At 35.8% G+C, this 12361-nt stretch overlaps 1 protein-coding gene across 1 annotated transcript in view; it reads left to right on the top strand.

Moving 5' to 3' along the window:
* The window catches only part of LOC140141117 (acetyl-CoA acetyltransferase, cytosolic-like), a 50348-nt gene that overhangs the window by 31817 nt on the left and 6170 nt on the right, over positions 1 to 12361 (top strand). Inside the window, exon 5 of the mRNA XM_072162902.1 lies at positions 11350 to 11493. Coding sequence (XP_072019003.1) covers positions 11350 to 11493 — 144 coding nt within the window. The remainder of the gene's footprint in view (positions 1 to 11349; positions 11494 to 12361) is intronic.

The following is a 12361-nucleotide window of genomic DNA, read 5'->3' as shown; positions in this document are numbered from 1 at the left end:
TTCGATGTCATCCACTCAAAGCCACCGACCGGAAGCTTTTGACTCATGGCCCATCCGTAAAGGTTGTTCGCGTCAACGTACACCAAGTACTTGGAGGGCTTGCTCGGATCGTAATCGTCACCCATGTACTTGTTGTTGGCTTTGGCGTATCTGGTAGGTATCGAGGAAACCCCACCCTTCTTGTTCTTTTCAAAAAACAGTGTCTTGTCGTAATCAGTAAGAAGTTCCAGACGTACACCCGTAGTTTTCAGCATGGCGTCGTAAGAAATTCCGGGGACCGTGTAGTACCAACAAGGATCCAGCTCGTTGTTTTTCAGACTGTTTTTTCTGAAATTTTCGAACACGTCGGCTAAGAGAAGAACGTCAGTCTTGAGATACAGATCGTGATACTCCCTCAAGGTTTTCATTCCAAAGGTATTCCACACCTTTTGAGCGTGCTGGTAATCGTCGCCGGAGATTTCCACGTCAGAGAGCTTGGAGTAAAGCGCTTCTTTGGGAGGAAGACTGGTCTCTCGAAGTTTCTCGAAAGAGTTGACGTAATCGTAAGGGTACCTCCTTTTCTCAGAACAAGTTGCAATTTTTCACCTTTGAAAAATTTTGCGATTTCGGAAAATCCGAAAGATTCTTCACGAAAGCGTATCCAAGCCGGTGGACAGAAACTTGAAGCTATCGAGAAACCTTATCTCGTGTTTGACTTGACTGGTTCGATGCACTTTTGGTGAGCCGGTCCTAAATATTCTTTCTTTGGATACGACACATCGGCTCACGGTTGGATTCTTCTTGTCTTTAGAGGATAGTCGTTTTTTTGCAAATATGACATACTTCGTTCGGTTTAGCCTTCATTGATTTCCTATAGGAACGAAGGAACCTACCGGTATTGTTTTGCTGAAGGAAATGTACTTTTCCTCGTGGTCGGAATGCAGTCTATTTTTCCCTTGGTCTTACCGAGATTTTTGATGAATAGATGAGCGTCGTATCCCGAGAGATTGTGAAAGAATACCGGAAAGAAACTCGGCATTCTGTAAGAAAGATTGCACTGATTGTGAGCGGCTCCTCTGAATTTTCCAGTAAAGTGACAGTGATCTCTAACGGTTCTGTTGTTCTTGTCTTTGGGGGTTAGAGGTTTCTTACAAATATGACATGAGGTGGCTTTCTCATACATCTTTTGCTCTTCAGAACTGATGATCATATTTTCCGCGAGTATGTAAGGATTGTTTTCTCGTTTGTAAAGCTTGTTGTGAATCTCTCTAGTGAGCTTCTCGATCATGTTCACAAAAACTAACGATACGTCCTCGTTTTTGCTTTGCTTGGTGTACACTATAGGCTCATGAGAGTACACAGAATCATCCAAACACTTGACGTGTATGCAAAAACCCGAAGGTTCGTGCTTTTGGTATTTTGTCGCTTTTTTCGAAAAAATTCAGGTTCATGAGGTTTGAATCGGAACGTAAATGATTCAAAGTCGGCGTAAAAGGCGATTGGAAATCTCTGCGACTTGAATTGGTTCCTGAGGGATTGAGTTGGGGCTTCTCCGTTTTTTGTCTCTTTTGGCATCTTAGCTCTCAAGGCTTCATGAGAATGACATATTTCTTCGTGACTCCTTATTGCTTCGGGAGCAAAACCTGCGTAGCAGTTTCTGCAGTGCTCGTAATGCATGTTTTTCTTGGTTGTTATCCCTTTCAAAAGTCCACCCATGTTCTTAACCACGGTATAGTGGCTGGTTTCTTCGCCTTTAGAGTTTATTCCTGTAATCATTAGCAGATCGACTTTTTGCGGTCGACCGAGGTTCTTACTAGTTACTAAGGGAACAATGGCTGGTCCGTACTTTGTATCTCTGTCAGTACCCTTTGGTACGTACAATCCTACATTTACGGAGATTGTAGGATTGTTCTTTTCAAACTTAGAAATATCCGAAATGTGAGTAGGAAAGGAGATACCATCCCAGTTGAGCTCTTTGGTTTGCTCTTCAAGTTGTTTAGTTATTCTTTCAGAATTTTTGTTAACTAAATGTATGGCTCGAGTGGTAGAATACTTGAAGCATTGGTTGTCATGATTTCTAGGATTGATGATCACTTTCTTGTTGACTAGAAATTTTGGAGTTGGAATGCACGTACCTCCATGCATCGGTTGGTATTTTCCCATGTGAATTTCCAACTTTTCAATCCTCACAAACGATCCACCCACTTCCATTGTTTTGGAGCGTATTCAAATTTTCTAAAATTTGACTCGTTGTGATTTGGTAAAATTCGTCGGGATCCGTTCCTTGTAGATACGGCCTCGTGGTAGAACGAAATCCTCTGGTTGTCTCTACCCAATCGTCGGTTGCCAGGTCACCTTTTTCAAGCGTGCAGCAAAGATTCATATGAATCTTCATCTGAAAGTGGTTATTTAAAAAACTGATAAGACTTTGTTTGATGGTCTGAAAGAATGTGATTGGTGCGTAGCCGTCTATTCCTTCGATAATGAATTTTATTCTATAATTCTGAAGATTCGCTATATCTCTTTTAAACTTGAACGGATGACGTGGGTTTGCAGGAGGTACCACAACGTCAAAATTGTTAGAGGAAATGATGTAATTTTCCTTGAGTTTTTCATTGAGAGCATCTTTGCTCAGTCTCGAGTATCCACGAAGGCCCGCGTCTTTTGCGAGCGTGTGTAATTCTTTTACGGTGTACTCTCCTCTTTGTCGTCTTTCTTCATTTTTTGCTTCATCGATCGCCTTGTAATCCGGAGGAGGTTTGCTGATTAAATTTCTCAAATCATCTTTTTTTAGTCTGGAGTATCTTCGATATCCATTATTTCTAGCGTAGTTGCGAAATTGCTTCGCGGTTAGAAGCAATTGAGCTGGCCGGGCATTCTAGCTTTATTCTTTATTATATTCTTTTTAAACCAAAATATTTATTTTTCTAAATTGATTTTTTTTGCTTTCTTTTTAGCATAATATTTTTTAGAAGCCTTTATATATGATTCTTTGTGTCTCAAATATAGCTCTTTCGAATATTTAACCGGATTACACAGTCCAAGTTCAGTACACAAAATTCCATCATATCGATTAATTATCGTAGAATAACCAAAAAATTTGTCTGGATTTTTCTTATGACTAAGCTGAATCCACTGATCCTTGTAAAATACAAACAAATGCTTGTTTTCAACTTTTGACTCGAGAGTAATTTCTTTTTCGATATTGCGATAATTTTAAACGATTCCATTTTTTTTTTTATTATAAGATTTTTTTTATTATATCAAAATTTCTTAAATTATTTTTTTAAATTAGAAAAAAAAAAATCTAAAAATAGTGCGTGCCCTCTCCCAGCTGGTATTAACTAGTAAAAAATAACAGCGCCATCTCTGTTTAGCATTTCCACATTCCGATCCGACACAAACATTCCAAACAGTTTGAAAAAAAAAAAAAAAATTTTTCAAAAAATTATGTCGGATCGGAATGTGTATGCCTGATCGGAATGTGTGATACCTTTAGGTATGTTGCCCAATTTGTATCAAAAAATCTGGCAACTGAATAAAATCAACAACAAAAAATTCCCTGCAAAAATATCCTAATGTGCGTAAATAGGGTTGATCAAGCAACATGCTAACAAAGGAATGTGCGTTATTAAGTTTGAACTCCACAAAATGCCTTCGGGCTAGGTTTCTGCCTGGTTAGACATATCAAATTAATTCTTCCCGCAACCGCTTTGTCTTACTGCATGTTATTGTGTGGGTAACAGACAATGGATCTGCGGGTTATGTCTCCTGCTAAGCTTAACCCTGTCTGACCTCCAGCTAGTAACTGTGTGTGAAATTTTGAAGTGTAATAATTTTTGTGTCATGTATTGTACTTGACTGTAAAATTAACTGATTGAAAAAAAATTGTTTCTAGCATAAAATTGATTTTTTCTACCGTTTTTTTTGAGGGTTTATTGTGTATATCAAGTTAACAAGAGTTTCCAGTCACAGTATTGAATAGAAAGTCTGTTGTACTTTTATTGTACTGATTTGAAAAAAATTGTTTCCAGCATAAAATTGATTTTTTTTCTCATTTCTCTGAGTGTATTGTATTGAATATTGAAAGGGGTTAGAGGCGGATAAAATATAATCAACTATGGAAAAGGTTACCCTGTTTTTATCAAATATGGCTGCCGCATCAAAGGTGTCAAAGTGCAAAAGCGAATAGAGTTAGCACGGAAGATGAATCAGAGAAGTGAGCTAATTCAAAAGCGAAAACTTCAAAAACAAAGGATAAAAAAGTTAATAAAAGAGCTTACAACAACTGAAACTGAAATAGAGTTGGCTGAATCGGATATTCGACAAATAGAAGAGAATGTAAACAATGGTTCAGATGGTGATGAGGACTAATAAGGAACTAAATTCACTCTCTACCATGTAAATAAACTAGTACTATGCTTTGTACATAGCAGTTTTTAACCCCCAAAAAAATCCTTCCATGGTAACACACCATGGAGGGATTTTTTTTTAATGAAAATGAGTAGCTTGTAAGCAAATGCCGATTAGATTAACCTCTGTAACCTTTTGTCTAAGGGTGCTTGTTTGTGTTGCTCCATTGGTACTGGCAAGTGGGTCTGTGTTATGTATCATGTGCAAAGAAAAGGACATGCTTTATAAAACTGTTCAAACGTTGATCAGTGTTATTTAATATTCTGCGATATTTTGTCAATTTTGTAACAAATCAAAGGTATTTTCTGTATGGATATATTTAGCATGTTTAGCAGACAAGTTTTTGGTCAAAACTGGAAGACTCTGGCCCAAAGGAGATTTTTATATGTGGAATGGTACTAGTCTCGAAACCTGTTTGTTGCTGTCAGCGGTTACAACGGAAACAAAGTAAGAATTCAGGCAATCAACCTTTTGATGCGTTACATTAAGTGGTATAAGGATAGATACAGGATGAGATTGTGTTTAAGACCACCTTGGATTTTTCCTAAAAGGACAGAGGAGTTCGAGGTTTTAAAAAAGACTCTTGAGTTTGTTACGAACGAACCACCGATTGAAAAAAAAGATATGACTATGTTAAAAATTATCAAGACAAATTTGGTCTTGTGGATAATTTTGTGAAATAATATATTAAAAGTAAAAATTGATTTTGATGAAGAGGTTAAAAAATGCAGGGTAATTTTTTTCCCTGTATTTTTTTTTGATAAGTTAAAATACAAGGGGAAATTTTTTTGTGTAATTTGGATTGGGGTGAATTAAAAATACAAGGATGTTTTTTTGTGTAATCCTGTGTACACAGCATTTCTGTGTAATCCTGTGTAAATTGTTTTTCTGTGTAATCCTGTGTACACAGCATTTCTGTGTAATCCTGTGTAAATTGTTTTTCTGTGTAATCCTGTGTAAATTGTTTTTCTGTGTAATCCTGTGTAAATTATTGTTCTGTGTAATCCTGTGTAAATTGTTTTTCTGTGTAATCCTGTGTATACAGCATTTCTGTGTAATCCTGTGTAAATTGTTTTTCTGTGTAATCCTGTGTAAATTATTTTTCTGTGTAATCCTGTGTAAATTGTTTTTCTGTGTAATCCTGTGTAAATTGTTTTTCTGTGTAATCCTGTGTAAATTGTTTTTCTGTGTAATCCTGTGTAAATTGTTTTTCTGTGTAATCCTGTGTAAATTATTTTTCTGTGTAATCCTGTGTAATTTGTTTTTCTGTGTAATCCTGTGTAAATTGTTTTTCTGTGTAATCCTGTGTAAATTGTTTTTCTGTGTAATCCTGTGTAAATTGTTTTTCTGTGTAATCCTGTGTTGTTATTTTTGAACAATTTACAGGGAAGAATACAGGGAAAGCTTAGGGTAAAATAATACAGGGGCGATTAGAGGGTAAATAATGCATGGGAGTTTAGAGGGTAAATAATACAGGGGATTAGACAGAATTATTAATCCTGTGTATTTTTAGTGTAAAAAAGGAGTTTTGACAGAAATAGAGAGGCGATGAGTCAGCAAGCCCTTTTTTTACACTACTAAAGATCATAAACTTAGTCTTTTCAACATTTAAAGTGAGTTTGTTTACTTTGAACCATTCAGCTACCCTACTTAGACATGACTCCATTTGAATTTTAAGATCAGATTCATTTTTAGCTTTACACATTAAAGAGGTATCATCAGCATACATTACAGTTTTACATTCAGACACAGCATTAGGTAAACAGTTAACAAAAATGGTAAACAGTAAAGGACCTAAAATTGAGCCCTGAGGAATACCAATATCAATTGGCCTAAAGTCAGAAAGAGTTGAGTTAACATTAACAGTTTGTTCTCTGTTGTTTAAGTATGATTTAAACCATAATAATTCATCCCCATATACCCCATATTGTTTAAGTTTCCTAATCAGAATATCATGATTTACAGTATCAAATGCTTTCTTTAAGTCTATAAATAAAACGCCTGTAGCATAACCTGTATCCATATTCTTTAAAATGTAATCTTGCACATCTAGAAGGGTTGTTGTTGTGGAATGATTTGGACGAAATCCTGATTGAGCATTTGATAACAGTCCTACATTACTCATATATTCATATAATTGATCATGGACAGCTCTTTCAATGATCTTTGATACAATTGGTAATACAGAGATAGGTCTATAGTTACTAACATTAGTTTTATCATCACCCGATTTAAATATTGGAGTTACTTTAGCCTTCTTCCATGCATCAGGAAAAGTAGACCCATTCAAAGACAGGTTGCAAATATGAACAAGGCATTTTGAGATGAAAGGCGCAGCCAACTTTAATAACCTTACATTGAATGGATCTAATCCTGACGATTTACAATTTTGCATTTTACTTATTTGTTTGAGAACAAATTCATTAGATATTGCTCTAAAACTAAATTTGTTTACACTATGATTTTGATGAGAACATACAGTATTACAAGTGCATACATAATTATCATTGTTATTATTAAATTTACTCCCAAGTTCATTACCTATTGAAGTGAAAAACTCATTGAACTCATTTGCCATATCCTTTTTGTTACCTGAGTAATTACCATTCTTTTAACAACTGCTGTAGGTATACTTGATGTTTTGTTTGGTATAATTTTCTTAATTGTTTTCCAAAGATTTTTACTATTATTTATGTTGTTACTTATAGCCTCGTTACAATAACTCTTTTTCAGTGAATATTTCATATTGTTTACTTTATTTCTAAGAGACTTTGCTTTACTCCAATCTTCAGCATTATTTGTCTTATGTGCTTTTGAAAAATAGTAGTCCCTATCTTTACTTAGTCTCAAAAATTCACTATTCACCCATTCAGGTAAACAACCTTTAACTTTCTTTTCCTTAAATGGTGCATGCTTGTCACAGGCAGCATTGAATGAAGACTGCCATTCATTAAGTGCTTCATTGACATCATTTATATTACGAATTCTACCCCAATCAATATTTTTGATTGTATTAATATAATCTACTTCATTAAAGTTTTTGAAACATCTGGATCTTACAATTTTTGGTGGAAGTTTCAACTTATTACATTTTCTTACAGCATATATATTAATGAATGATCACTAAGACCTAAACTATGAACACCAGATGAGATAATAAGTTCTGGTTTTGATACAAATATTAAATCAATTTTTGTTTTACTAGTTTCAGTTATTCTTGTATAATCTGTTATAATTTGTTTCATATTAGAATTGTTTGCCAACCTTGTCACTTTTCTTAAATTACCAATTTTAACCTGATCTAAATTAAAGTCTCCTAAAATATATACATCATCATATAAATTGTTACATTTCTTAAATATATCATCAAGATTATCAAGAAAATCAACAGTACAGTCTGGTGGGCGATAAATACTGCCAACTAAAATAGGCTTTGTGTTGGTTAAATTAAGTTCAATAAAAATACCTTCAATATCATTATCATATAAATCCTCATTTTGTTTTGACAAAATACTGTTTTTAACATAACATAAAACTCCACCCCATATTTTACCATTTTGTCTATCAAGTCTAAAAGTATTATAACCATCTATTTCTACTTCTGAGTCATCAACATCCTTATCTAACCAAGTCTCATTAATACATAATGCATCAATAGCATTGTCATTCAAAAGGAAATTAACCTCATCAACTTTGTGGATTAAACCCTGGATATTTAAATGAGCTATTTTAAGACCCTTCCTAATCTTACACTTTAAATCAATAAAGCCCTCATTAAGAGGAAGTTCATCATTAGCAAGTTTGTGAAAACAATTCTTACAATACCAATTATTATTTTGCTTAACATCATTATCATCAACACATCTAAGGTGAAAATCAAGAGTACAATTATTACAAGTTACATAAAGATCATTTTTTAAGATTTTTCTTACACAAAAAAAAAAAAAAATCATTTTCAGTTTTCTTGCAAATTTTGACATTCTTTACAGTTTTAAAGTTTCAGTTCTTTTTTACCGGTACTATTTTTATCTTTTACCTTACAACACTTGTTTGTACACTCATTGTTGTCACATGTTGTGACACTAGTAATTTCTTCATCATCAAGATTTCCATTGTCTGTACCATTGGCATAAACATCATGAGAATTATCATTTTCCATAGCAGAAGTACTGATTACATATCTTACTTTTCCTCTATGCGCTATTATTTTTGAGAAAAATGCAAAAATAGGCACAAAATTGGGCAGGGGTGTAGTACCCCCTTAAGGTATAGGGAAATTGTACATTTTGCCACATTTATAATTTGCACAAATTACATAAAAAGATAGAAGTATATGCAATTGACAAGGGTTAAGGGCTTTAACTTACCGGCTATATAAGCAATTATGACATTCATCGCCAAGTCCCTTCTATCCGTCAGCAATTTGTGCAATTTATGCAATTATTAACTTAGAATCTTTTTACATATCTGAGTTGCCTCCAGTAAGCGCTGTTTGTGCTATTAGTGCAATTGGTGGAAAAGGCTTTAGTGTACCGGCTATGTAAGCAATTATGACATTCATCCCCAAGTCCCCTCTAGCTGTCAGCAATTTGTGCACACTTTCTTGCAACTGTAGGTTATTTGTGCAATAGACTGGCATAAATCACACAAATTGCAACACCTGTGGCTATTTATACAATTTGTCCGACATAAATTGCATCATTTATTGCAACTATCTGTAGCTATTTATTTAATTTGTAAAAATTGCTTAGGCACCCGGTTCTTTGTGCTATTTGTACAAATTGCATAGTGATTGCCGAATAGGGTGCAACTCTACTAGCCTTATTACAAGACTGCCCTACCCCAACCCTAAACCCTAACCCTAAAATTTGTAAACGAGGACTGGACTCAAGTTTAGGAAGTTGCATCCTATTGGGTAACTGTACCCAAATTGCAAACTTTCTTGCAAGTGTAGGATATTTGTGCAATGACCAATCCTGCGCCTTTATGCCAACTTCCTCATTGCCACATCAGTATCTATAAGAACTCTTTTATTTCCCATGGACTATAAGAGAGTGGAATAACCTACCAGACCACATCATCCAAACAGTGTGTACAGCTTTAAGTCACAACTGCAGACATATCAATAGCTTGACTGACCAGCATTACCCTCCCCTATATGCCTGCCTACAGTGGTGTAACCAGAGGGAGCCAGGGGAAATTACCCCCTTCCCCACATAAATTTGTCAGAGGGTAAATTGGGGATGGCAAAGAGTAAAATATCATTAAAATGACTAAAAACAGGACAAAGAATTGACAGATGGATAACAAAATTTGTCTTTGCCCCCTCACACTATAAGACACAATTTTGTCGGGTGCATTACATAGTGACAGATATGTCAAACCCAGGGTGTATTGCATAGTGATCGCAAATTTATCAAAAAATGGGCACCAGAAAAATGTTGAGTTGGTAAATTGTATTGGGCATAGATTATAAACATGCCATTAATGTTCAGCAATGCATGTGTCTATTAAAAGTAGACCCTTGAAAGATAATTTCAAAACGTTAAAATGTAGTAATATCGTACATCTCACATATGTAATAGATTGCCAAAGTTATCCGTCACTATGTCTTGCGCAATTATTTTGAGAGCTCAACATTCCGTCACTATAGATTTGACCGTAAAGTGCAAATCCGTCACTATGTAATGCACCCAACGATTTATAGTGCGCTACGCACAGGCACAATGCCTAGACATTGATCCACAAGCCTCAGCACACTTAACTTATACGAGTTTGAGCCCCACCATTAAACGAGAGGAAAAAAGTAGGTCTTGTCATGGTATGATTTGTATGATGACTAGCAAATTATTTTTAATCACCATAAGATAACATTTTGGCCATTCCTGTTGAAATCCATACACCCCTATGGAATACATGACCTTAATCTTTCACAGTGGCGGGGCCATGAACTCTTTTCCCCCTGTTGCACCCCCCAGAAAAGAGCCAAAATTATGAAAAGTTTTTGCGCAAAATTTGTTGATTTTGCCCTCCCTGAAATTCACTTTTCCCCTAATGCCCCGAAAAAAAAAAAATTCCTGGCACCGCCACTGATCTTTCACACAGGGTGCGTAATGTGTGTATATTCCAAATGGAGTCACTCATTCAGTTAACCCCATATGAAATTCACACTCCCTGTGTGGGAACTGAAGGTCATGTCTTACATAGGGGGTGTATGGGTTTCAACTGGAATAGCCCATTTCAATCATGCTGTGGATATTTTCATTACTCAGTAATCAGAGATATCAATCAGCATATTTGAATAGTACCAAATTTAGCTTGCATGGATACTATTAGTGCTTAGCTGCTGAATTTGATGTGGGAAGTCACATGTATGCTTCTGCATTTCATTCAAAATCATTTATTGAAAACATCAAAGAAACAACGAATAAAAACAAATATAATTAAGATGGTATGCACCAATAGCAACAGATCCTAATAAAACTGCTTATCCAAAAGTTATAGAAAAAATATTACTTTTCTGTGAGCATGAAACTCAAACTCCAGGAGGTACATTTAGAGTTCCTGTGGAATCATTCCTGTCCAAAAGACCCACCACCTTCAAATTTCAGGGGCGCATACCTACCAAAAAGTTATACCTAAATGGAATCAGCCAAATGTGTTGTGTCTGTCAGGTCAACAGCAATTTTCACACGATGTCATAATTCACTCATTAAGTCCCCCATATAACTCCATGTTAAACAGCCAGAATATCCAATGGGGTTTCTTTCACTTTACTTGTTATTGTGGTTTAAAAATGAACAGAGCAGTTATTAACTGATGTTATTTCAGTATTTTGAGTAAAGAATAAAGAAATTGTACATTATTGCTTTAATTAGCACTATAGCAGGTAATAAAGTGTAAATTTGACCCTAAACAAATTTTTGACAAAAAATGTACTTCTCTAATATCTTTCAGCGGAGAATGTAGCTAAACAGTGGGGTGTAACTCGTGAAGCTCAGGACCAATTTGCTCTGACATCACAGCAGAGATGTGAAGCAGCACAGAAAGCAGGAGCATTCAATGATGAAATCACTCCTGTCACAATAGTGGGGAGAAAAGGTAAGCTAAATCTACCATCTGAGACTTGAGTAATCATCAGGGACAACTGGTTTGCGCGGAACCTTTTTTTCCGCGCAATCTCCGCGCAATTGGCTATTTTTTCCTATGGGCAGGGATACATGATTTGCACTGAAAAAAAGTTCAGCGTAATCTCCGCGCAATTGGCTATTTTTTTCTGTGCAAATCACTTGTCCCTAGTAATCATTCATACACCAGCTACCTTTGAGCCCAGGGTAAATCTGGATGCAATCATTGTTACAGCAGCTAATGGACATACATGTACACCTTTGTACTGCTGAGTCCTGGGCATTCTCGATGCAATCATTCATACAGCAGTTACTGGACATACGTCTTTGTGCCGCTGAGCTCTGGACAATTTAGATGCAATCATTCATACAGCTGCTAATGGACATATGTCTTTGTGCTGCTGAATCCTGAGCAATGTAGATGCAATTATTCATACAGCAGCTAATGGACATACGTCTTTGTGCCGCTGAGTTCTGAGCAATTTAGATGCAATCAATCATACAATAGCAAATGGACATACATCTTTGTGCCGCTGAGTCCTGAGCAATCTAGATGCAATCATTCATACAGCAGCTAATGGACATACGTCTTTGTGCCTCTGAGTTCTGAGCAATTTAGATGTGGTCATTCATACAGCAGCTAGTGACATTTATCTTTGTGCCGCCGAGTCCTGAACAATGTAGATGCAATCATTTATACAGCAGCTGTTGGACATTTGTCTCTGTGCCGCTTAGTCCAGAGCAATCTAGATGCAATCACTCATATAGCAGCTGATAGACATACGTCTTTGTGCCCCTTGAGTTCGGAGCATGCTAGATGTCATCATTCATGCAACAGCAAA

Source organism: Amphiura filiformis, chromosome 19, assembly GCF_039555335.1.
Source record: "Amphiura filiformis chromosome 19, Afil_fr2py, whole genome shotgun sequence".
Lineage (NCBI taxonomy): Eukaryota > Metazoa > Echinodermata > Ophiuroidea > Amphilepidida > Amphiuridae > Amphiura > Amphiura filiformis.
Note: the sequence above shows the minus strand (reverse complement) of the source record. Positions and strands in the feature narration are given on the sequence as shown.